Source organism: Mobula birostris, chromosome 10 (assembly GCF_030028105.1).
Source record: "Mobula birostris isolate sMobBir1 chromosome 10, sMobBir1.hap1, whole genome shotgun sequence".
NCBI classification, from domain to species: Eukaryota; Metazoa; Chordata; class Chondrichthyes; order Myliobatiformes; family Myliobatidae; genus Mobula; species Mobula birostris.
In genome coordinates, this window is record NC_092379.1 from 74991102 (window position 1) to 75016642 (window position 25541).

The 25541-nt window shown below is 43.0% G+C and overlaps 1 protein-coding gene across 2 annotated transcripts in view; it reads left to right on the forward strand.

The window, feature by feature from the left end:
* The window catches only part of LOC140204538 (5-hydroxytryptamine receptor 2A-like), an 81400-nt gene that overhangs the window by 19279 nt on the left and 36580 nt on the right, over positions 1-25541 (forward strand). The window contains exons 1-2 of one of the 2 annotated variants that reach the window (XM_072271248.1): positions 13544-13575; positions 13658-14509. In XM_072271248.1, coding sequence (XP_072127349.1) covers positions 14176-14509 — 334 coding nt within the window. In that variant the 5' untranslated portion in view covers positions 13544-13575; positions 13658-14175. Of the gene's footprint in view, positions 1-13543; positions 13576-13657; positions 14510-25541 lie in introns of those variants that run through there. The other variant, XM_072271246.1, reaches the window with a different exon arrangement.

A 25541-nucleotide genomic window follows, 5' to 3' on the forward strand; every position in this document is an offset into this window, starting at 1 on the left:
CAGTGAAAACGTGCTCAGAAACAGATGGGGAGTCAGGCAAGGAGGAGAGTCAGGAGATGTGTGAAAGGAAAGGGAGAATGATGCCGTTGTTAGTAAAAGGATTGGGACAAGTACAGTATATTCCTTGGGTCCCAGGACCTGGAAGGACTGAAAAACACCCTGCCCAGCCTACATGAGGGTGCAGGAAAGTGGATTAGGGCCTTTGAGGAAGAAACCACGGGACAAATGTTGGCTATGGGAGATTTAAAGGCGCTGCTGATAAGGCTGATGGGAACCTCCAAACTACAAGAGTTGATGGAAGCGGCTGGCATACAGAATGCGGACAGCACACTGATTGACGGGGCCAGATTTGACACAGTGAGGCAGAGGGTATGGGGGGCCCTCAGGGAGCTCTATCCACCCAAAATGGACCCAAAGCCATGAAAGGGGATCCACTGGGAGACACTGAAAATCCAGCAGCCTATATAGAAAATCAGCTGAAAAGGTGGAGACTGGAAACTGAACAAGAAGTGGAAAGCAACCCGTTTATGAGCTTCCTGTTCCGGAATACTGTTTTGGATGCGATGCCTCCCAAAGTTAAGTCTAAACTTGAGGAAGTGGTTGGACTGATGTCAATGACCCCACAGGAATTCAGAGACCACGTAGTCCATGCGGTCGAGAAATATCGAAAAGACAAACGAAAGTTGACTGAGCAGCAAGAAGAAGTGCAAAGAAAGCTGATACAAATGCAGCTCGAAGAACTTAAAAAGAAGGAAAAAGAAGAAGGCAAACAGATGCTGCCAGCAGTGACCGATTTGAGCACAGCCGTTGAAATGAATGAAATGCCATTATATGGAGGGACCGGTAAGACAGAGCCCAGAAAACCCCATGCCAATAATAAACGTCTTTGGGGGTGCTTTTCCACAAATGCCCTATCAGGGACAGGATAAATTTAAACAGCAGCTCAGACAGGACTGGAAATCCCAAGGAGGGGGACAGAGAGGTTATGGGCAGGAAGGACCAGTAAGGAAACAGGGAGGAAGAGAGATACAGAGACGGTGCTGGGGATGTAACCAGCCAGGACACATAAGAAGGGACTGCCCACTTAGGCCATGGGCCGTCACATACCAGCGGGAACCAATGAGAGGGGAACCACAGTCTAGCCAAGGACCAGACCCCGCAGGGCCGAATGAACCCGTGAACCCCTATGCAAGACATTAGGGGTGCCCAGAGAACCCAGGTGGGAAGGGACACTACCCAGTGATAACAAGGGAGGCAGAGGAGGAACCCATTGTCCAGGTTGTGTTAGAAGGGCAGCTGACACCAATGATGATAGATACTGGAGCCACGTATACTTGTGTACAGCCGCAGTATGCCCTTCACCTTCCCAGGTCAGGAAAATTTATTAAGACTGTAGGGTTCCCGGGAAAAACACAGTTGACACAATGCACAGCCCCAGTGCGATTAAGGATGGGCAGCAAAGGAATAGTTTTGCCGATACTAGTGTCCAAAGGAGCTCCGGTGAATTTGCTAGGCAGAGATGCCCTATTAAAACTAGAATTAAAATTAGAATGTGCCAGAAGTGGGTTGAGTGTGGAAAGAGTAAATGCTCAATTACTAGTGCGGGAAGTCAAGAAAGCTAATGTCTTTTGGATAGGAGACATAGAAGATCAGATCTGGGAAACCTGGGAAAAATGGAAAAAGGGCGTGCAGGCCATATTGCCCCAGGCTGTAGCGCCCAAATCCGAGTTACATTGCACAGTGATTTTTGACGAGACCCAGGACAAAGAGTTAGAGGAGAGATGGTACAGGGAGGCAGGTAACCGGCAGCACCTAAGAGGAGAAGCTATAATAATTGGGAGACAAGGGGCAGCCCTGCAAGTCAGGTGGAATACTTTCTTGGAGAAATGGTACAGGATACTGGAAGCTGAGCCCCACATAACGCTGCTAGTAAATGAGGGACATCAGTCTAAAGACCTAGGACCCTTAGTAAAGCACGCTGGAACCGTAGTGGTGTGGAGGAAAATTATGCCACAGGTGTGGGTATCGGGAGACAACGACTACTTTAAAATAGAGGTAGATATAGATATGGTAGGAACAGCAAAGGAGGTCGAAGTAACTCCCCAACCACACCTGACATTATTGGGTAAGGAGGAAGGCCAGCAGAGAGATAACAAGCTGGATAGGTTACCATCTATCCTGTGGTCACAACATGACACGGATGTAGGGAAAATAAGAACAGCTAGTCCGGTAGAAATAAAGCTGAAAAAGGGAGCAGTTCCACCCAGGAGACCACAATATCCCCTGAAACCAGAGGCAGAAGAGGGAATAGCGCCAACGATACAGGGGCTACTGGAGGCAGGAGTACTAAGGACAGACAGCCCATGTAATACCCCACTGTTACCTGTCCTTAAAGCCGATAAATCTAAATGGAGACTGGTGCATGACTTGCGAGCGGTGAATGAGGTAATGGAGGACTGGCCAGCGGTAGTTCCCAACCCACACACGCTCTTGACTAATGTTCCACCAGAGGCAGACTATTTTTCAGTGATTGATTTGTGTTCAGCTTTTTTCAGCGTTCCCCTGGCAGATCAGTGTCAGTACCTATTTGTATTTACATACAGAGACAACCAGTATACCTACACTAGAATGCCGCAAGGATTTAAACATTCACCACATGTTTTTAATCAAGTATTAAAGGCCGACCTAGAGGGCATACCATTGGAAAGTACATTGATACAGTATGTGGATGATTTGTTGATTTGCTCCGAAAGTGAGGAACAGTGTGAACAGGATACCATAACCCTTTTAGAGAGACTGGCGCATGGAGGACATAAGGTATCTAGAAAGAAGCTGCAATTTTGCAAGCAACAGGTAGAATACCTAGGTAGAGTGATATCCAAGGGAGTGAAGGTGATAGCACTGGATCAAATTGAGGCTATAACTAAAGCTCCCAAGCCCCAGACAGTGAGACAGATGATGACATTTCTGGGACTGACAGGATATAGTTCAGATTGGATTGGAGAATATGCTGAAATTGTAACGCCACTAAGGAAAATAATGAAGGAAGCAGGACGTACAAGCTTGGGGAGTAATCTACAGTGTGGAAACAGAGAGGTTTTAAAAAGAGCAATGGAGATCCCATACAGCACTGTCAGCAGATTTTAGATCTAATAAAAGCACTGATGAAACCTAAAGCACTGGCTATAGTAAAATGCCAGGCACATAAAAAAAAGGAAACGATGCAGTAACAAAGGGAAATCAAGCTGCAGATGAAGCAGCCAGGAAAGCGTCTGGGTGTACATCCGCTGTTATTGCACCCCAGGTAAGTCTAGAGCCGGAACCTATGGTAGAGGACCTAATTGAAATACAGGGAAAGGCAACTTTGGCAGAACAAACTCTGTGGAGACGAAGGGGGGCCAAGCAGAACCCAGAAGGCCTATGGACCACGGAAGATGGCCTACTGGTAGCTCCCACCCCTTTACTGACTATCCTGATCTCAGAAGCACATGGGATGGATCATTGTGCAAGAGAGGAAGTAATAAGGAAAATAAAAAAGGATGGATTTTGGTCGCCTTATTTACAGGCTTCAGTAGACCAGGTGTTGTCACAGTGCGAGGTATGTGTGCAGAATCATGTTCGGAAAGGAATTACAACCCCAATAGGTCATATACCCATACCTGAAGGGCCATTTAAACACCTAGTGATTGACTATGTAGACATGATAAAAACAGTAAGAGGGAAAAGATGCATGTTGGTGGTAATCGACAGATTCAGCAGATGGGTAGAGGCAGTACCCTCGAAAGATCAAGGGGCAGGAACAGTGGTGAAATTCCTGACAAATGAAGTGATCCCAAGGTTTGGGATACTGACAGAAATTAGCTCAGACAATGGTTCAGCTTTCATTCAAAAAGTGGTCAAGTTAGTTCTGCGAGCACTGAGAATAAAGCAGAGATTTGGATGCGTGTATCACCCTCAGTCGCAGGGTATGGTGGAAAGAATTAATGGGACCTTAAAAACCAAACTAAACAAAATCTGTGTAGATACTAAATTTAATCGAGTCGATGCACTACCATTAGCATTAATGAGTTACCGCATGCAGACTAATCAGATGACGCGTCTAACACCGCATGAAATGCTAACCGGAAAGCCCATGCCAGTGCCCCAGTGGAGAGGACCATATAAAGGGCCTAGTTTAGAACAATTGGAATTGGAATTAAAACAATACATGTGGCAATTAACTATGATGCATAAGTCTATTTATGTACAGGAAAAACAGAAAGAGCCAGAGATTGATCAAGGGGAAGGACCAATCAAGCCAGGCAATCAGGTCTACGTGCGAGCGTTTCGAAGAAAATGGAACGAACCCAGAAGAGAAGGGCCCTTTACAGTAACCAAAGCATCACCCACCGCAGTTCAAGTGGAAGGACGCTCCACCTGATATCATCTCAATCACTGCACTAGAGCAATCCCGCAGGTACAGTCAGGTGGGCCACCCGAGGTAAGTGGTGAAGAGGAACGAACAGCAGGGGACAGGCAAGAGCAACAAGAAGCTGATACTGAACCGCAGGAACTTGACCAAGTAATAAGGGAAATTTTTGGTCCTGAGAACAGGCCCGAAGACCCTAAGGATGGGGTTATGGATGGTAGTACTCTTTCAGATAATGGGGATGACTTGGGGGTGACCAGTCCTGCCCCCCGGGATGATACACTCAGATACTCTTGTGCAGATTTGGAGACCATTAATTTGGCAGATGTGGCATGGAACTGTTAGGATCCCACAAAACCTGAGAGAAAGGAGTAAGAGGAGCACAACGGTTACCTCCGTACCATGGTACCAGAGCACGTGGTACCAATGGGCAAATTATACAGCAGGGATGATGAAGAGACAGAATTGTTATGTATGCTCAAGAGCAAATCCAGCACAATATGTAGTCCCCATGCCATACAACTCTTCCACCTGCGCACAGTGGTGAAAGGAGCGGAGGGGGCAGTGTGCACAGCAGTGTCCAAGTATAGTCAAGACCTGCAGTATGGGAATTTGTAGCGGGATAGATCCTTGTTATCAGAAATGTATTCATAACACACCAATGTGCCCTTATTGGTGTATGTTATACCAGGCTTCCTCGCAGTACGATCAAAACAAGCTTGCCTCTGACTGTAATTACAGCAGACCGTGGGCTATGAATAAAAGAAGCCAGACACCCACTTTGGGAAAGCTCAAAGTGCAGGAGCATTTGAGTTATGAATGTTTCACACGGACGGGTGATCTCTTGGTTGGACATTTCAGTGGTAACTGTGCTGAGACTTGGGATGTAACCCCAGGCCAGAGATACAAGACAGGTACCCCTCCGCCCAATGGTGCACTGGATGCCCAGACCATCCTGTTAGCAGCTACCTGGTGGCTCTGTGGGAAGGAGGGAGGTCTGAGATCCACGCTCCCCCTCGGTTGGACAGGTACATGTACACGAGTTATGCTGATTCAAGAAGTTGTAGTATCCCCTGAAGTACAATTTGACGCTCTGAAGCAGCAGATACTGCGGCGGAAGAGGCGAAAATATGAACTTGATCCAACAGTCCAAATTGACAGTATAGGACAGCCGAGAGGTATACCTAATGAGTTTAAGGCAAGAAGTGAGATTGCTGCGGGCTGGGAAGCACTTATACCTGTGATAGGGGTTAGTAAAAATGTTGAATGGATAAATTATATATATTATAATCAACAGAGATTCATTAACTACACTGATGATGCACTAGAGGCCTTGGGGCAGCAGCTAGATGCAACCAGTAGAGTGGCGTGGCAGAATAGACAGGTACTAGACTGGCTATTGGCAGAGAAAGGAGGGGTTTGTGTAATGTTTGGGGAACAATGCTGTACTTTTATACCGAATATCACTAGTCCGGAGGGATCGTTTACCAGAGCAATGAATAAACTGAAAAATCTAAGAAAGGAAGTTAAACAAAATGCAGGGTTTGGACACCAGTTCTTTGACTGGTTAGATAGTAAACTAGGAGGATGGGGAGCATGGCTGACCAAGATTGCAGTAACCATTGATATTGTATTGCTAAGCAGTGCGGTCATTCTGTGCTGTTTTCTTCCACGCCTCAAGTCGCTTGTAGTGCGTGCTGCAATGAAACGGTTTCCAATGCTCCTGGAAATTGTTGGGTCGAGCCCTATGGAGAAGGAGGCACCAATGATGTATTCGTACAGTCTACAAGACATGCAAGACGAACAGGAGAGAGATGAAATATGTGGGGATTAGGCTGTGAAGGCTCCTGAGTCTTTTTTCCTGTCTCAGATACAAAGGGACGGGTTTTTGGCTCAGCGGCCTAGGGAGGTAGGGAGAGAACACTGTGAGTCTTAAGCGCAGGAAACTATAGTTTAACCCAAATTTGGGAGTAAATGCGGGGCTTTATTTGAGCTTTTGTGCATAGACTCTCAGTCCTCTCTCTCTCTGTATGAGACCCTGTGGGTCTCACAGGGAGGATTATACTGGAAAATGTAAATGCATGCATTGTATTTTCTATGTATTACAGTATTTACTCAACAGTATTTCAGTATTTACTCAAATGCACACATTATATTTTCTATATTTACTGTGTAACCACTGCTAGCTGAATAGAGGGTATTCACTATGTAGCCATGACTTTTGACCTAATCACTATTAATTCAGGAAGAGAACTAGAATGAAACCAAGTAGAAAGATAACGGTGACGAGTAAGGTAATGAAATATGTGGTAGTATGTCACAACAAGACTAATTAAGAAATAACTGTGGTTAGGGATGAGGAGACACCTGGTCTAAAAAGTAAACTAGGGCATAATTAAATTGGGGAGTAAAGCAATAGTGGAAGGTCCAGAGCGGATGTATTGATGATATGTGATCACAGGCCGTCTGGATATGATAATGTAGCTAAGATAGGAGATTGCTATAAAAAATGCTGTGTACAAGCCTCAATGGGCAGTCAGCTACTAGCTTTCTGATTGTCTCAGCTTTGATTTGCAAATTAAAGTTTAAAACGTCTTGAAGGATTTTCTGCGTCTCCTTGTTGTTTGTAAGAAACGAGAAACCATGACAATAGCCAGGGGCTTTTCCCCACGGCTGAAATGGCTAGCACAGGGGCATGGTTTTAAGGTGCTTGGGGGAGGTTTCTCGCACAAAGAGTGGTGGGCATGTGGAATGCACTGCCAGCAGCGGTAGTGGAGGTGGATACGCTAGGGTCTTTTAAGAGACTCTTAAATAGGTACATGGAGCCTAGAAAAAGAGAAGGCTATGCAGTAGGGAAATTCTAGACAGTTTCTGGAGTAGGTTACATGGTCGGCACAACATTGTGGGTCAAAGGGCCTGTAATGTGCTGTAGATTTCTATGTTCCATGTTCTAATTTTTCCATTAACCTTAATGAAATACTTTACACTATTCTGAATTAAACTCTATTTGCTGTTCCTCGGTTTGCTTAACCAGATAATCAAGATCCCTCTGTAATTCCTTCTGACCATCTTTGATATCTAGAACACCTATTTTATTGTCGCTTACAAACTGATTAACCATGCCTTGAGCATTTTTATCCAAATTGTCGATATGGTACAATAGAGAGAGAGATAGATACCACCATTCCTGTAACTAACAGATGTAGGGAACAATTTCAGTGCTAAAACAGATCCTGTGATTTTTCGATAGTCAACTTTCACCAGTCTGAGGGTCCACCCATTTCTCCAGTCCTTCACATTTTGCTACTCTGAACATTCCAGCAGTATCTAAAATAAACAATTCATTCTAACAGACTCTAAAATAAGCCTTTAGTTCCAAGAGTTTTATTTTTTTCTTAGTTATCTGTAACAAGGGAGTTTGTTAAGTAGCTTCCTGAAGTCTATAAAAAAGCTGCATAGATACCCACTCACATTCACCATTTAATTTAACTTCTTCAAGAAATTAAGTCACGATAATTCAGCATGACAGTCTTTCTAAATCTAATCTAGCTTTCTCTCATCACCTGAAAAATTTCCAGGTTTTCAGTCACTTCCTCCTTAATTATAGTCTCTAGAGATATCTTGCACACAGCTGTTAAGCTAACTGGTCTGTAATTATTCTGTTTTCCCTCTCTCACCTTTCTTCTGTGAGAGAGTAATCTGCAGAATTTTGCAACATAGAGGAATGCTTCACAGATTGAGAGAATGTTGGATTATCATACTTTTAGAAAATCTTCTCATGTTCTTGTTTAAAACCTATTGTGCTTAAACCCTAGTGCTGGGAATTTTGTGCATTTGCTTACATTTCACTGATTCAAAATTGATACCTTCAGAATGTTCAGCCTACTCTAAATGGTACCATAAATAGTGATACAAATTACTAATTTTAAATGTATGCTATTTCATTTTAATATACCATATCCATCTTCAGGTCCTTCATTGCTCAATTCTCTCTTTTTCCTGGCAATTTAAGAAAGTTTTTATTGTATTTACTTTATGCGGCTAATTTATTGTCATACTCAGTTTCTAAGCAGTTAGCTATCAGGCATAAAAATTTCAGGCTTTGAATTCTTCCCACTGATGTGAATTGATCCTATTTGTTTGGACAGTCTCAATTTCATCATATATTACTTAGTAACTGTATCTGATTTCCTCCTTTCAAATCTCTTCATTTAGCCCACTGATTTTAAAATGGAGGTATAGGCACAGTCTTAGAATAGAAGGATGTTCCTTTAGAACAGCGATGAGAAAGAATTTCTTTAGACAGAGGATGGTGAATCTGTGGAACAGTCAGCTGTTCAGGCCAAATTTTTGGGTGTACTGTATTTAAAGCGGGAGTTGATAGGGTTTTGACTACTAAGGGTATGAAAGGTTCCTGACAGAAGGCAGGTGAATTAGGTTGAGAGGGAAATTACCAGAGAAAGATAAATTACCTGGTTGAGTGGTGATCCAAAAACAACTTGTCAATCGACATCCAGACATCCACAAAAGTAAACAGCTGTTTGCTGTCTTCATTGAGGGGAAGGAGGACAAACATGCTCCAGTCTACATTGTGAAATTGGCAGCTTTCAATTCCTAGGTGTTAAATCTCACGTTACCTATCAATGATCCAGCAGACAGATGCAATTACAAGGAAAGCATGCTAGTGTCTTTACTTTCTTAGGAGGATAAAGAGGTTTGAGTTTATTATCAAACACTCTAACAAACTTTTGCAGGTGTACTGTTTAAAGTATCCTGGCTGGTTGCATTATGGTCTGGTATGGCAATTTGAAAGAGCAGAAACATAAGAAGCTGCAAAGAGAAGTGGACTCTGCCCAATACATCAAAGCAATCCCTCCCCACCATTGGTGGTATCTAAAAGAGGTGCTGCCTCAAGAAGGCAATACCTATTTCAAAGTTCCCCACCACCTAGACTCCACCATCTTTTCATTGAGCAGGTACAAAAGCCTAAAATCCCACACCACCATGTTCAAGAACAGCTACTTTCCTTCAGCCACTCAGTTCTTAAACCAACCTGCAAAACCAGTCACCGCTGCAGTCTAGCAACACTATGAACACTTTGACCACTTTGCACTAAAATGCTCTTTGTTTGAATTGTATTTCCTTGTGAATATGGTGTATGATTTATATCTAATTAATGTGTTTCTTACGAATGCCGCTTCTATGATGCCATGTTCCTGTGATGCTGCTGCAAGTAAGTTTTTCATTGCACCTGTACATACATGTACTTGTGCAGATGACAATAAATTCAAATTTGACTTTCCTAGTCCTTGTGACATCTCTGTTTATCTCTACATCTTAGATACAGTCTGCACCAATGGTACACTTTTACCCTGATCCAGCCCCTGGGTGTGTGTCTCTCATTCCCGCAATACATCTACATTTTAACAGGATGCACCACAAGCCTCACCGGGGGATGGTACACTTGGCGGCATAACCAAGTTCTCAGACAGCTGGCATCAATCTTGGAACAGAGGCGAATTATCACAAATGCTCTCCCACAAACATCGGCAGGAAATGTCCACATTACACGATTTGTACCAGCAGGCCAACCTCCAGAGCACCATATAACATCAAAAGATGTAAGCATTCTGCAGGTTGCTCGGGATTGGGAAATGGACGTGGACTTGGAAAAAAAGCTTGCGTTTCCCCCAGACATTGTGGCTACAACACTCCGGCCAGACATGGTCCTGTGATCTACAACAGCCAAGCTGGCATATGGAATTGACAGTACCATGGGAAGATGGTGTCGAAGAAGCTTATGAGAGGAAAAAGACCAAGTACTCTGAACTGGCAACTGAATCTGCCCAGAATGGCTGGAAGACCAAGATTTTCCCTGTAGAAGTGGGATGCAGGGGATTCGTTGCTACATCTACGACCAGTCTGTTGAAGAAGATGGGGCTGAGGGGTCACTCCCTCCAACAAGCAATCAGGTCCTTGTCAAATGCAGCAGAAGAAAGCAGCAATTGGATTTGGATTAAAAGGAAAGACAACAACTGGGCTGCAAGATGAAGACAGGAGGGTATGGAACTGAGGGGGGTGTATCTGGGATGCCAAGTAGCACCGTTGAGCCCTCTGGAGATGTCGTGGGTTTATCAACGAAACGTCAAAGAAGGAGGGTGCCCACCTGATGACCCCGATGACGTACCTACCCTCCCTCCTTGTCAGCACTCCCAGCCCAATGCCAACATCGAGAGTGCCAACTTACCATAGGGATTGAAACATCAAGTCCTAGTAGCTCTACGACAATTACATGTTCATTTCCTTGTCGATTTGCATGTGACTTGTATAACAATGTAGATCTGTAGTCTATGAAGAATTGTTTCTCAATTCATTCTTTTTTATACTGCCTGAACATAATCTCTTACACATTCCTCCCTGTGTTTTAATAACAAAAATCAGATTCTTCCATTCTGCTCTAATATCCTTACATCCTAATTCAAGGTATATCTTACCCTGTCACCAGCTATATGACATCGTATCAATACTATGTTCTTTATCCATAATTATTGAATAACCTACAACTATCACAACACCTAAATTCTCCTGTCTTCACACAGTTTCTGCTCTGAGTGCTACATTCGACATTGTGTTTGACATTCAGTCAGTCGTAATCTCTATTCCTACAGCTGAGAAGTAAACTTTACCTGTTAGGTAGGGTCTGTTTATGCAGATCCCTACCTCACAAGGCTGTGCTTACCTATATCAGTCCAGAGTTTTAACTGTGCTGCCACAAGATTGTAACTGTTACCTAAAATGAGATACTTGATACTGTCTCTAATGACAGAGTGTCTCCCAGTCCCACCCAGTGGCTAAGCTGGATAAAATTGGGGAAGATGTCCCCACGTATAGAAATGTAGAGAATCGGAGTATGAATGGACCATTAATCATTTCGGGCCTGCAACACTGTTAAATGGAATCCAGTTGACCTTGGTTACACAAATTCCCATATTGTCCAATGCAAACCCTCTCCTTTTGAGTTTAAATTTACCAGTAGGATCATGGAGCCATAGGGAAGTACAGCACAGAAACAGGCCCTTCGGCGCATCTAGTCCATGCCAAAACTATTTAAACTGCCTACTTCAGCCTGCACTGGAACTATAGGCCTCTATATCTCTACTATCTTTGTACCTATCCAAACTTCACTTAAATGTTGAAATCGAGCTCACATGCACCACTTGTTCTGGCAGCTCATTCCACCCTCTCATGAGTGAAGAAGCTTCCCCTCATGTTCTCATTATACTTTTCACCTTTCACCCTCAACCTATGACCCATGACCCTCACAACCTCAGTGGAAAAAACCTACTTGCATTTACCTTATCTATACCCCTCATAATTTTGTATACCTCTATCAAATCTCATCTCAATCTTCTGCATTCTAAAGAATAGAGTCCTAGCCTATTCAATCTTTCCTTATAACTCAGGTCCTCCAGACCCAGCAACATCCTTGTAAATTTTCTCTGTACTACTCTTTCAACCTTGTTTACATCTTTCACATAGATAGGCGACAAAACTGCACACAATACTCCAAATTAGGCCTCATCAACGTTTTATACAACTTCAACATGACATCCAGCCTTCTGTACTCAATACCTTGATTTATGAAGGCCAATGTGCCAAAACCATTTTTTACAACCCTACCTACCTGTGCCGCCACATTCAATGAATTATGGACCTGTATTCCCAGATCTCTTTGTTTTATCACACTCCTTTGTGCCCTACTGTTCACTGTGTAAGTCCTACCCTGGTTGGTCCTACCGAAGTACAAAACATAACACTTGTTTGCATTAAGTTCCATCTTCCATTTTTCAGTCCATGTTTCCAACTGCAGAACCCTCAGCAAGCCATGAAAGCCTTCCTCATTGTTCACTACACTCCATTCTTGGGGTCATCTGCAAATTTGCCGATCCAGTTAACTGCATTATCATCCAGATCACTGATATAGATAACAAACAACAAACACACCACTAGTCACAGGCCTCCAGTGGGAGAAGCAACCCTCTACTACCACTCTCTAGCTTCTCCCACGAAACCAATGTCTAATCCAGTTTGCCAGCTCATCCTGAATACTGAGTGACTGAACCTTCTTGACCAACCTCCTATGCAGGACCTTGTCAGATGCTGTCCCTTATGATAGAGTGTCAATGTAGACAACATCCACTGCCTGACCTTCTTCCATTTTCCCAGTAACTTCCTCGAAAAATTCTACAAGATTGTTTAGACATGACCTACCATATACGAAGCCAAGCTGACTATTCTTAATCAACCCATTTCTGTCCAAATACTTATATATCTGGTCCCCAAGAATGCCTTCCAATCATTCTCCCACAAATGATGTCAGACTCACCGATCTATAATTTCCTGGTTTCTGTTTACAATTTTTTTAAATCAGCGGAAAAACATCGGCTATCCTCCAATCCTTTGCTACCTCCCCTGTCACTAAGGATGTTTTAAATATCTCTACTAGGCCCCGGCTATTTCTGTACTTACCTCCCTAGGGTCCAAGGGAACACCTTGTCACCCCTTGGTGATTTATCCACCCCAATTTGCCTCAGGGTAGCAAACACCTCCTCCTCTGTAATCTGTTCGAGATCCATGAAGTAATCTAGCTTTAAATCTTTTCAGTAGCTTTAACCTTTTGAAGCAATCAGTTACAGAAAACAAGTGGATACAGAATTATGTTTACAATGATATCTATCTTAAAACAGTCTCAATTAGTACTATAGAAATGCTAAAAAATAAGACTATACTATGAGCTTTGTAGCTAATTAAAGCACATTACCTTGAGTAATTTGGAACATAAGGAGTTAATGCTCCTTGTTCTGTGTGGGATAGTGATGGATGTAGCTGCAGCTAAGGAACTGAACAAAAAGATATTTGTAAGGATATCAGAGAAAAAAAAACAACCCAGAAGAGGAGCTCTATTAAATTGCTTGCCTCTGTGCATTAATAGTTTTGGCAGAAATATAATAACTCTGTGAACTGTTCTGCTGGTAGTAGAAAACAGGACTGTAAAAGGAACTAAAATGAATGAATGTGTAAGTAAGGGTGGTGCTTATAAAGGCAGCTAATGTATTTTCATCATGTTCACAGGAAGTGAGGCAGTGTTCATTGAATTTTGAAAGCAAGTAAGAATACATAGCTTTGTTTAAATTAATACTTATTTAGATTGTATGAAAATAATATCCTTCTAATTATAATTCTTTTCAGAATTGGAAGCATTCAACTCCAGGGAAAGTGCAGTTTGATTAGATCTTAACGGGTTGATTGGATGGAGAACATGGCCTGTGGAAAACCAAAGGAAACTTCCCAACTTCTGGAAGAAAAAAAGAAGAGAAGAAAAGAGACAGGGGAATACAAAAAGCAAAACGAGACAAAAAAATAAGTATTTGAAGAGGCTGCTGACATATTTGGCAATAGTCTGACTGCTACTGCAAGTAATATGATGCAAGATAAGCATATATTTTGATGGGATAGTTAAGTTGTGAACTTTGAGAAGTCAAGTGTTTTCACTAGTGTTCAGTGAGAAAAAAAATGTTTGATGGCTTAAAGCACTTGAGTTTTCAGCTAAATGCTCACAAGAAAATGGATGGCTTATCTTGCTGTGTGCCTGAATTCATAGAACTGGTCTTCCATTTGATAGAAACTTTTCCCAACAGTAAAGAACAAAGCATTTTAAATATTATTTAAGAGAAATTTTTTTTAAATATTGTCTCTACTACAATTCTATGCCTCTGGATTTTATTCTGGACCGTGTTCTGATGGCCAGTTTCATCAATAGTTCTTATATACTGAACCACAGCTTGGCCACAGGTGAAGTTCTTAATGCCTCAGTTTCGGAGGACGTCTCACAGACAGCCGTCTCAATAAAGAACTGGCCAGCCTTGCTGATTCTGGTGATCATTGTGCTGACTATCGGGGGCAATATACTGGTGATCATTGCCGTCTCTTTGGAGAAAAAACTACAGAACGCAACAAACTACTTCTTAATGTCGCTCGCTGTGGCTGATATGCTGGTCGGGATTTTAGTCATGCCAGTTTCTCTGATTACTATTCTCTATGGTAAGTGGTATCTAGCTTGCATGAATGTGTGACAGTGTGCAGGTAAAAGGCCTTGCAAAACCGACCACAGCTCTCGGGTAAATCCTCTGATCAACCCATTTTGTTATATGGACTGAGATCTGTGAAGTAATTAAAATTGTCCTCCAACAACAGAAGCTTTCTTTCAGATTCTGGTACAGTGTCTGATGAAGTAAAGTTCGTCATAGTGCAAGTGATTCATCCTTTTGTTAAATGAATGTAACCAGAACAGAAATGCATCTGCCTGTAGGACTATAAAATCTCTGAGACTGTGAGTGAAATTTATGGAATGCAAGTATCCCAATTACAAAATTGAAAGCATATGTTTTAGATAAATTTACTAACAAGCACTTGTCAATTTGAGCATGTAATTAGATTTTAATGTTTAATGTACCGAGAAAGAATACAGCAAGCAGCAGGAAGGAAACACCCAGGGTGAAAACAATGTGTCAGGTTCAATTAAGAACTGATGACTGTGTGAATGTTCCCATTGCACCTCCTTTAAATTTGAAACATACAGTCAAAGAGTCATACTGTGGGAAGCAGTGTTACAGCCCAACTTGTCTGTGCTGATGGTGTTGCCCAGCGAGCTAATCCCAAACATGAGAAAATCTGCAGACACTGGAAATCCAAATCAACATATACAAAATTCTGGAGGAATCAGTGGGCCAAGTAGCATCTGTGGAAAAGAGTAGAACAGTCAACGTTTCGGGCCGAGGCCCTTCTTCAGGACTGGAAAGGAACGGGAAGGGTCAGAGTAAGAACCTGGGGGGAGGGAAGGAAGAAGTACAAGGTGGCAGGTGAGAGGGGGAGGTGGTGAAGTAAAGAACTGGGAGGTTGATTGGTGAAAGGGATAAAGCGCTAGAGAAGGGGAAATCTGATAGAAGAGGATAGAAGACCATGGAACAAAGGGAAGAGGGAGGAGCACCAGAAGAATGTGATACGTGGATAAAGAGATAAGGTGAGATAGGGACACTGGAATGGGGAATGGTGAAGGTGGGACGGCAGTTACCAGAAGTTCAAGAAATTGATGCTCATGCCATCAGGTTGGAGGCGACGCAGATGGAATATAAGATGCTGCTCCTCCAACCTTGTGTGGCCTCATCACATCTAGTCCCATCTGCTCAAGTTTGGTCCATAGCTCTCTATACCTGTCCTATCCATGTACCTGTCTAGATGGCTTTCAAATATTGCTAATTTTCCTGTCTCAACCATTATTTCTGGCAGCTAATTCCAAGTACAGACCATGCTCTCTGTGAAGTAGCTCTCCCTGATGTCCCTTTTAAATCTCTCACCTCTGATCTTAAACCTAAGCCCTCTTGGGTTTAGCAGCCCTTCTTAGTAAAAAGACTATATGCTTTCACCCTTTCTACATCCCTCATGATCTTATATAGCTCTAACAGGCCACCCTTCAAAATCCTACATTGCAGGGAATGACATCCTCATCTGTGCAACCACTCTTTGTAACTGAGGCCCCCAAGTCTTGGCAACATCCTGATAAAACTTTTCTGCACTCTTAGTCACACCTTTCATGTAAGAGGGTGACCAAAACTGTACACAATACTCCACATGCAACCTCACCAATATCTAATATAACTGCAACATAATTCCCCAGCTCCTGTGATCGATGTACTGACTAGTAAAGGCCAGTATGCTAAACACCCTCTTCACTGCCCCATCTACCTGTAATGCTGCTTTTTGTAAACTATACACTTGAACTCCTTGATCCCTCTATTGCATAAAGCTCTCCAGGGCTCTTCCATTTACTTTATAGGTTCTACCAGGGTTTAATCTCCTAAAATGGAGTACCTCACATTAATCTGGAATGGAAACTATTTGCCAGTCCTCAGTCAACATTCCTAGCTGATCAAGATCCCTCTGTAATTTTTCATTACTTTTTACACTATCTGCAACTTTACAATATCACCTGCAAAGTTTCTAACCATGCCTTATAATTTCACATGCAAATTATGAATATAAATTGCAAGCTGCAAAGACCCCAGCACCAACCCTCATGGCACTGTATGAGATAGAATGGAGGATGAAAAAAGAGAGGAGATTGGGTGAATCAAGCTGATCGAAGCAGTCTTGAGGAGGACTTCACAGAATGCATCCATGATGGCTTTCTTAAACAGCATGTAACCAAAGCTACAAGGGAACGTGCTATCTTAGATCAGATCCTGTGCACGAGACCGGTAAAATTAGTGATCTTGTAGTTAGGGATCCTCTTGGAAAGAGTGATCACAGTATGATTGAGTTTCTCACACAAATGGAGGGTGCAATAGTTCAATCTAAAACCAGAGTATTATGCCTAAACAATGGAGACTACAATGAGATGAAGGAAGATTTGGCTAGTGTAGACTGGGAACACAAGCCATATTATGGGACAATAGAGGAACAGTGGAAAATTTTTCACAGTGCTCAACAAAAGTAGCTTCCAGTTAAAAGTAAGGACAGTAAGGATGGGGAAAGCCAGCCTTGGATAACTAAAGAAATTAGAGAAGGCATCAAAATAAAAGCTCATGCATACGAAGTCGCCAAGAGTACTGGGAAACTGGAAGATTGGGAAAACTTTAAAAAGCAACGAAGTACCACTAAGCAAGCAATAGAGAAAGGAAAGCTAGATGATGAAAATAAACTAGCACAAAATATAAAAATAGATAGTAAAAGTTTTTACAATTATATAAAGCGGAAAAGTATGGCTAAAGTGTCCCTTGGAGGACAAGAATGGGGAATTGATACTGGGTAATGAGGAAATGGCCGAGGCTTTGAATGACTATTTTGTGTCAGTCTTCACAGTGGAGGACACATCTAACATGCCAAAGAGAGATGTTATGGATGCGATGGGAGGTGAGGACCTCAATACAATAGCTATCACTAAGAAGTAGTGCTGAGGAAACTCGTGGGCCTGAAGATAGAGAAGTCCCCTGGCCCTGATGGAATGCATCCCAGGGTACTGAAAGAAATGGCAGAACTTATAGTAGAGGCTTTGGCGATGATTTGCCAAAATTCTCTGGACTCTGGGCAGGTCCCAGTGGATTGGAAGACAGTGAATGTCATGCCACTGTTCAAAAAAGGATGCGGGCAAAAGGCAGGTAACGATAGGCCAGTTAGTTTAACATCAGTAGTTGGGAAAATGCTTGAAGCTATCATTAAAGAAGAAATAGCTAGGCATCTGGAAAGAAATGGATCCATCAGGCAGTCACAGCATGGATTCAGCAAAGGCAGGTCTCGTTTGACAAACTTAAGAGTTCTTTGAGGGTATAATGAGCGTAGTGGATAGAGGGGAACAGATGGACGTTATTTACTTGGATTTCCAGAAGGCGTTCAATGTGGTGCCACATAAAAGACTTAACCATAAGATTAGGATGCATAGAGTTGGGGGTGATGTATTAGCAAGATATAGAGGATTGGTTAATTAATAGAAAGCAGAGAGTTGGGAGACATGAGTGTTATTCTAGTCGGCAATCAGTGGTGAGCGGTGTGCTGCTTGGGTTGGTGCTGGCCCTGCAACTATTCACGGTATACATTAATGATCTGGAAGAGGGGTGATGATACTAAATTTAGTGGAAAAGCCAGTTGTGCAAAAGATACAGAGAGTCTGCAGAGAGATATAGATAGGTTAAGTGAATGGACAAGAGTCCGGCAGATGGAGTACAATGTTAGTAAATGTGAGGTCATCCGCTTTGGACAGAAAAATGGTAAAAATTGCAGCATGCTGCTGTGCAGAGGGACTTGGGAGTGCTTGTGCATGAATCACATAGGGTTAGTTTGCAGGTGCAGCAGGCTATAAAGAAGGCAAATGGAATGTTGGTCTTCATTGCTAGATGGATTGAAATTAAGAGCAGGGACTTTGTGATGCAACTCTAAAGAGTACTCATGAGGCCACATCCAGAGTACTGTATGCAGTTCTGGTCTCCTTACTTGAGGAAGGATATACTAGCTTCGGAAGCTGTTCACCGGGTTGATTCCAGAGATGAGAGGTTAGACTATGAGGAGAGATTGAGTCACCTGGGACTGTACTTGCTGGAATTCGACAAAATGAGAGGAGATCTTATAGAAACATATAAAATTATGAAAGGGATAGATAAGATAGAGGCAGGAATGTTGTAGGTGAGACTAGAACTAGAAGGCATAGCCTCAAGATTCAGGGGAGTAGATTTAGGATGGAGATGAGGAAGAACTGTTTTTCCCAGAGAGTGATGAATCTGTAGAATTCTCTGCCCAATGAAGCAGTGGAGGCTACCTCAGTAAATATATTTAAGACAAGATTGGATAGATTTTTGCATAGTAGAGGAATTATGGATTATGGGAAAAAGGCAGGTATGTGGCATGTGGCCAGGTCAGCCATGATCTTATTGAATGGTGGGGCAGGCTCAACGGGCTAGATGGCCTACTCCTGCTCCTATTTCTTATGCTTTTTTGTTCTTATGAGAAGGATGGGGAGAAATTACGCAAATGTGAAGAAATTGTTATTAACCATTCTCGTTCCTTTCTCACCTCTTCTCTTTTCCTCACCTATCCATTCCCTTCCTCTGGTTTAAAAATTAAAGATCTTTCCGGTTCCCCTCATCTTTCCCTGTATTCCACTGTTCTCTCCTCCATATTCCTTCTTCTCCATCTCTTCACCTCTTTTATCAATCTCCTCTCAGCTTCTTACTTTATCCCCCCTCCCACCACTCACCTTTCTACTCACCTATCACCTGCTAGTTTGTACTACTGCCCTCCCCCTTCACACCTTCTTATTCTGGCTTCTGTCCCCTCCCTTTCCAGTTCAGATGAAGTGTCTCAGCACATATCTTCGACTGTTCCCCTCTATAAATGCTGCCTGACCTGCTGAGTTCCTCCAGCATTTTGTGTGTGTTCCTCAAGACTTCCAGCATCTGCAGAATCTCTTATGTTAAAGAATTGAAGAATGGGAGTTCTTTAAAGTGGGGATGTTTCAGCTATATACAAGGTGCCTGTCCATTTTTGAGTTGGTAGAGAATTTAAAGCTGAAGATGACCAAAAGATGGAAAATACAGCCAAAAAAGAGGCTACACAAGTAGGCAATATGATTAGTAAATTGACAGATGACATGAAAATTACTGGTGGTGTTGATAATGAGGAGAACAGACATTCGCTACAGGATGATGTGGGTCAGTTGGTAGATAAAAACAGCAATGACAGATAGAACTTAACCCCGATAATTGTGAGGTAACGTACTCTTGAAGGAGAAATAAAGGTAGGACATACACAGTGAATCGTAGCACCTTAGAGATTATTGAGGAGTAGAGGAACCTCATTTATGTAAAGGTAGCTGTGCAGGTTGATAAAGTGATGAAGAAATCATACAGGAAGGTTGCCTTCATTAACTTGGATGGAGCATTCAGTAACATGGAGATATTGGATAGACTGTGTTTTTTTTCCTGGGAGTTGAGGAGACTGAGGAGCTACGGCCCTTTACCTTTCCTACCCAGCTGGCTTCACCTATCACCTTCCAGCTGCCCTCTTTCCCCACTCCAAACATTTTATTCTGGCACCCTCCCCCTTCCTTTCCAGTCCTGAAGAAGGGTCTCAGCCAGAAATGTCGACTGCTTATTCATTTACACAGATGCTGCCTGATCGGCTGGGTTCCTCCAGTGTTTTGTGTGTGTTGCTTTAACAAAATTATGAGTGGAACAGATAAGTTTGGTAGTGGGAAACTATTCCCCAAGCAAACATATCTCAAACTAAAGCTCATAGGTTTGTGTAAGCTGTAAAAGACTTTGAAGATGTTCAAGAAGAGCTTGCTCAGTTTTGGACGGTTGGAATCGGGAGTACCTGGCAGAGTAGGTGGTGGAAGGTAGGTATTTTCTTAACATTTAAGAAGTATCTCAAGGAATGCATGAATCATCAAAATATTGAAGGCATGGACCGCGTGGGTAAATGAGATTAATATAAGTTGGCACTCAATGGTTAGCATGGATATGGATTGGCAAATGGTCTCTTTAAGTGTTATATGAGAACCAGGCTGATTACAGAAGTTTTGATTAGGAAGCACCAGGAAGATAAAAGTGATGAGGGCATTTGAGTTTTGTACTTATATGAAACATGTGAAAATCACAAGAACAGGAAAGGTGCCGTAGGAGAATAGGTGCAGCCAATCAGAGATCAAAAAAAGAGGTGTAGTAATGCATGGCTAAAGTACTAACGACCTGAAACATTGAGGGATGCGGTGATCTGTGTTCTTACAACTCTATGACTCTAAACTCTACATCAATATGCCAGTGAAGTCTCAACAGATGATGGAACTGAGAGTTGGATTGACAAGGAAGGGCACCAGAGCAGCATAGCGGTTAGCATGATGCTATTATAGCTCAGAGTTCATTTCCGATGCTGTCTGTAAAGAGTTTGTACAATCTTTACAAACCCTTTATGTCAGAGACCACAGACCACAGACTGTTGAGCACATAGCGGAGAGCTGAGGCCAGAGTCCAAAGACCTCAGTCCTAAGTACATTGCAATACATAACAATAAAATCTATAAATTACAATAAGTATACACAGTGGATTCTGGTTGACTATATAGGTCTCCTCCTGACACTCTGGTTTCTTTCCACAGTCCAAAGACATACCAGCAAGTAGGTTAATTAGTCATTGTAAATATCCCTGTGATTCAGCTCAGGTTAAGTAGGCCGGTTGCTGGGTGGTGTGGCACATTGAGCTAGAAGGGCCTGTTCTGTGCTGTATGTCTAGAAAAAAAAGAAACGTTGTACTAGAAAGGTTGCTGGTGGACGCAGCAGGCCAGGCAGCATCTGTAGGAAGAGGTACAGTCAACGTTTCGGGCCGAGACCCTTCGTCAGGACTAACTGAAAGAAGAGCTAGTAAGAGATTTGAAAGTGGGAGTGGGAGGGGGAGATCTGAAATGATAGGAGAAGACAGGAGGGGGAGGGATGGAGCCAAGAGCTGGACAGGTGATAGCTTGGCAAAGAGGATATGAGAGGATCATGGGACAGGAGGCCCAGGGAGAAGGAAAAGGGGGAGGGGGGGAAAAACCCAGAGGATGGGCAAGGGGTATAGCGAGAGGGACAGAGGGAGAAAGAGAGAAAAAATATGTGTGTATATAAATAAATAATGGATGGGGTAAGAGGGGGAGGTGGGGCATTAGCGGAAGTTTGAGAAATCAACGTTCATACCATCAGGTTGGAGGCTACCCAGACGGAATATAAGGTGTTGTTCCTCCAACCTGAGTGTGTTCATCTTTACAGTAGAGGAGGCCATGGATAGACATAACAGAATGGGAATGGGACGTGGAATTAAAATGTGTGGCCACTGGGAGATCCTGCTTTCTCTGGCGGACAGAGCGTAGGTGTTCAGCAAAACGATCTCCCAGTCTGCGTCGGGTCTCACCAATATATAGAAGGCCACATTGGGAGCACTGGACGCAGTATATCGCCCCAGTCGACTCACAGATGAAGTGTCGCCTCACCTGGATGGACTGTCTGGGGCCCTGAATAGTGGTAAAGGAGGAAGTGTAAGGGCATGTGTAGCACTTGTTCCGCTTACAAGGATAAGTGCCAGGAGGGAGATCGGTGGGGAGAGATGTGGGGGGGGGGGGGAACAAATGGACAAGGGAGTTGCGTAGGGAGCGATCCCTGCGGAAAGCAGAGAGGGGGGAGAGGGAAAGATGAACACCTGTGCTCTGTCCACCAGAGAAAGCAGGATCTCCCAGTGGCCACACATTTTAATTCCACATCCTATTCCCATTCTGACATGTCTATCCACGGCCCCCTCTACTGTAAAGATGAAGCCACACTCAGGTTGGAGGAACAACACCTTATATCCCGTCGGGGTAGCCTCCAACTTGATGGCATGAACATTGACTTCTCTAACTTCCACTAATGCCCCACCTCCCCCTCGTACCCCATTCGTTATTTATTTATATACACATATTCTTTCTCTCTCTCTCCTTTTTCTCCCTCTGTCCCTCTGACTATACCCCTTGCCCATCCTCTGGGTTCCCCCCCACCCCTTTTCTTTCTCCCTGGGCCTCCTGTCCCATGATCCTCTCATATCCCTTTTGCCAATCACCTGTCCAGCTCTTGGCTTCATCCCTCCCCCTCCTGTCTTCTCCTATCATTTTGGATCTCCCCCTCCCACTTTCAAATCTCTTACTAGCTCTTCTTTCAGTTAGTCCTGACGAAGGGTCTCGGCCCGAAACATCGACTGTACCTCTTCCTAGAGATGCTGCCTGGCCTGCCGCGTTAACCAGCAACTTTGATGTGCGTTGCTTGAATTTCCAGCATCTGCAGAATTCCTCATGTGTACTAGAAAGGTAGTTGCATCTGAAGGCTGACTGGGTCCAAATGGGGTGCATTTAGTTTGCTGAGGGAATTAATGGTGGAAAATGTTGAGAATCTGGCCATTATCATCCAGGCATCAGGACTCCCGCTTTAGGACAGGACCACTGTAAATCATTGAATCACAGAGCACAGAACGGGGCTCTTTACCCAGCATGTCCTTTCCAAATTTTCTGCCTAATATTTCACCGATGTTCAAAACGGGGGTACGAATAAACCCAATGTTTCTTTCATCCTTGGTGGTGGAGGAAGTTTCAGAGACAGTAATCAGAATTAGAATTATTAAACATGTAGACAGATATCAATTGCATACAAAAATTCCCATGACTTTGTTAAAGGCAACTATCTTAATCAAATTTTTGAGGAAGATTTCAGAGATAGTGCATAAGAAAAATGCATTTTCTGCGAGATATAAGAATGTTCAAAGATCATTTGATAATGTGGTATGTAACTGAATGACATGGAATTAAATGGATAGTAACAGCATTGGTAATGTTCCAAGAAGAGCAAGTCATAATGGCTTTTGAATTGCAGGAAAGTGTAGAATGTAGTTCACTAGGTCTGTACTCATATTACTCTTTTTCTTAAAATACGTTCCTGTCCATCAGATAATTGACTTTACTACTGGTTTATAAAACACTGATTGGTCTCGGGCCAAAATACATCTCTGATCTCTTGCTGCATTATGAACCTTCTCAAGCTCTTAGGTTGTCTGGAGTGGATCTGTCTACCATCCCCAGGGTCAAAACTAAACATGGTGAAGCAGTTTTAAATTACTATGCACCACATATCTGGAATAACCTTCCAGAGGATCTGAAGTCTGCCCCAACTTTAAATCCTTTTAATTTGAGGCTCAAAACTTTTGTTTTCACTGTAGCATTTAATTAGAATTTCCTGCACTGAACCTTTATTTATCATATCTAATTTTGTGTGATTTTATTCTCTTATATATTTTCTGCAAGTTGATGGGTGATTTTTATATCTTGTTCTCTATAAAGCACTTTGAACTGCTTTGTGTTTGAAAAGTGCTATACAAATAAACTTGTTTGCTTAAAATATGTTATTAACCTGAATGTGAGACAATAAAACTCAATTTCCAAATTTGCAGATGACATAGAACTTTAAGGCACAATGAGCTCGGAGGCAGATAAGAACAGACTTCAAGAAATAGAATGTGTGGATGTGGCAGATGGAAGTTAATGCAGAGAAATAAAAAGTGTCAGACATTAGTAGAAAGATTAAAGATGGATGTAAAATAGCGGACAATATTCAGAAAATATAAAGAGATTTAAAGAATGGTATCCCTGGTGGGCAGCCGTCGATCCCAGGGGATCATGGGTTTCCGCCTCTGGTGGACTGTGTCCACTCCAGGGCGCACGCCTGGGTGGGAAGATTTGAAGAACCGGCTATTGCCCATGCAGTGGGTTCTCCCTCTCCACTACACTGATGTAGTCCAAGGGAAGGACAAGCCCCAGTACAGCTTGGCACCAGTGTCATCGCAGAGGTTGTCAGAGTGAAGATGTAAACAGTATCAAACTGCCTTACGGACCCTGGCTCCGGATTTCTTCCTCAGGGTTTACTCCTAAGGTCTTTCCCATGGGTGACTATGGCTGCCGCCTAAGGCTGACGAGCCCCACCTGCCTGAAAAAGAGTAGTACACATGGATAGTTTGTCAAAAATTGCAGGGCAGATAGAGAGAGTGGCGAAGAAGCACATAGGATGGCTGGGCGTGGCATATGTGCAAGGAGGTCATAGGGACATGGTGTAATACAGCACAGATATAGGCCCTTCAGCCCTACAAGCCTATGCTAACTCAGCCACTCTCAGTCTGCTGTACTGAGCCATATCCCTTTAATCCCTACTTCTCCAAGTACCTTTTCAAGTGCTGCTTAAATGATACAATTGTACCTGTCTCAACCACTCCTTCCAGCAACTTGTTCCATTTACTCACCACCCCCTGTGTGAAAAAAGTTGCCAGCTCCTTTTTGAATCTTTTCACTCTCACCCTAAATCTATTCCCCCTACTTCTACTGTCCCTCATGTGGTATCTTCCTTTTTATCCATGCCTCTTGTAATTCTAAACATCTCTATAAGGTCATGATGAGTATTTACAAAATCCTGTTCATCCACAGATTGAGAATGGTGCCTAGTTGAGGGTGCCACACTTGAAGAAAGCTATAAAAACCCCAGAGAGAGTGTAAATGCTTTTTCTTTCTATCTGAGGAAAGGGAATCATAAACTAGAGGGCATAGGTGTAAAGTGAGAGACAAAAGCTTTAAAAAGAATCTGAGGGGCAACCTGCAGAGAATGTGGTTGAGACAAGTATAATAACACTTAAATAAACTTGGACAGATACATGGATAGGAAAGGTTTAGAGGGACACACACAAAATGCTGGAGGAACTCGTCAGGTCAAGCTGCATCTACAGAAGTGAATCGATGGTTGATGTTTCGGGCCAAGACCCTTCTTCAGGACTGGAAAGGAAGGTGGAAGATACCAGAATAAAAAGTTCGGGGGAGGGGATGGAGGCTAGCTGGAAGGTGATAGGTGAAGTCAGGTGGGTGGGAAAGGTCAAGGGCTGGAGAAGAAGGAAAGCAGAGTGGACCATAGGAGAAAGGGAAGGAGGAGGGGATCCAAGTAATGAGTAATAGGCAGGTGAAAAAAGGTAAAAGGTGAGAGTAGGGAATAGGAAAA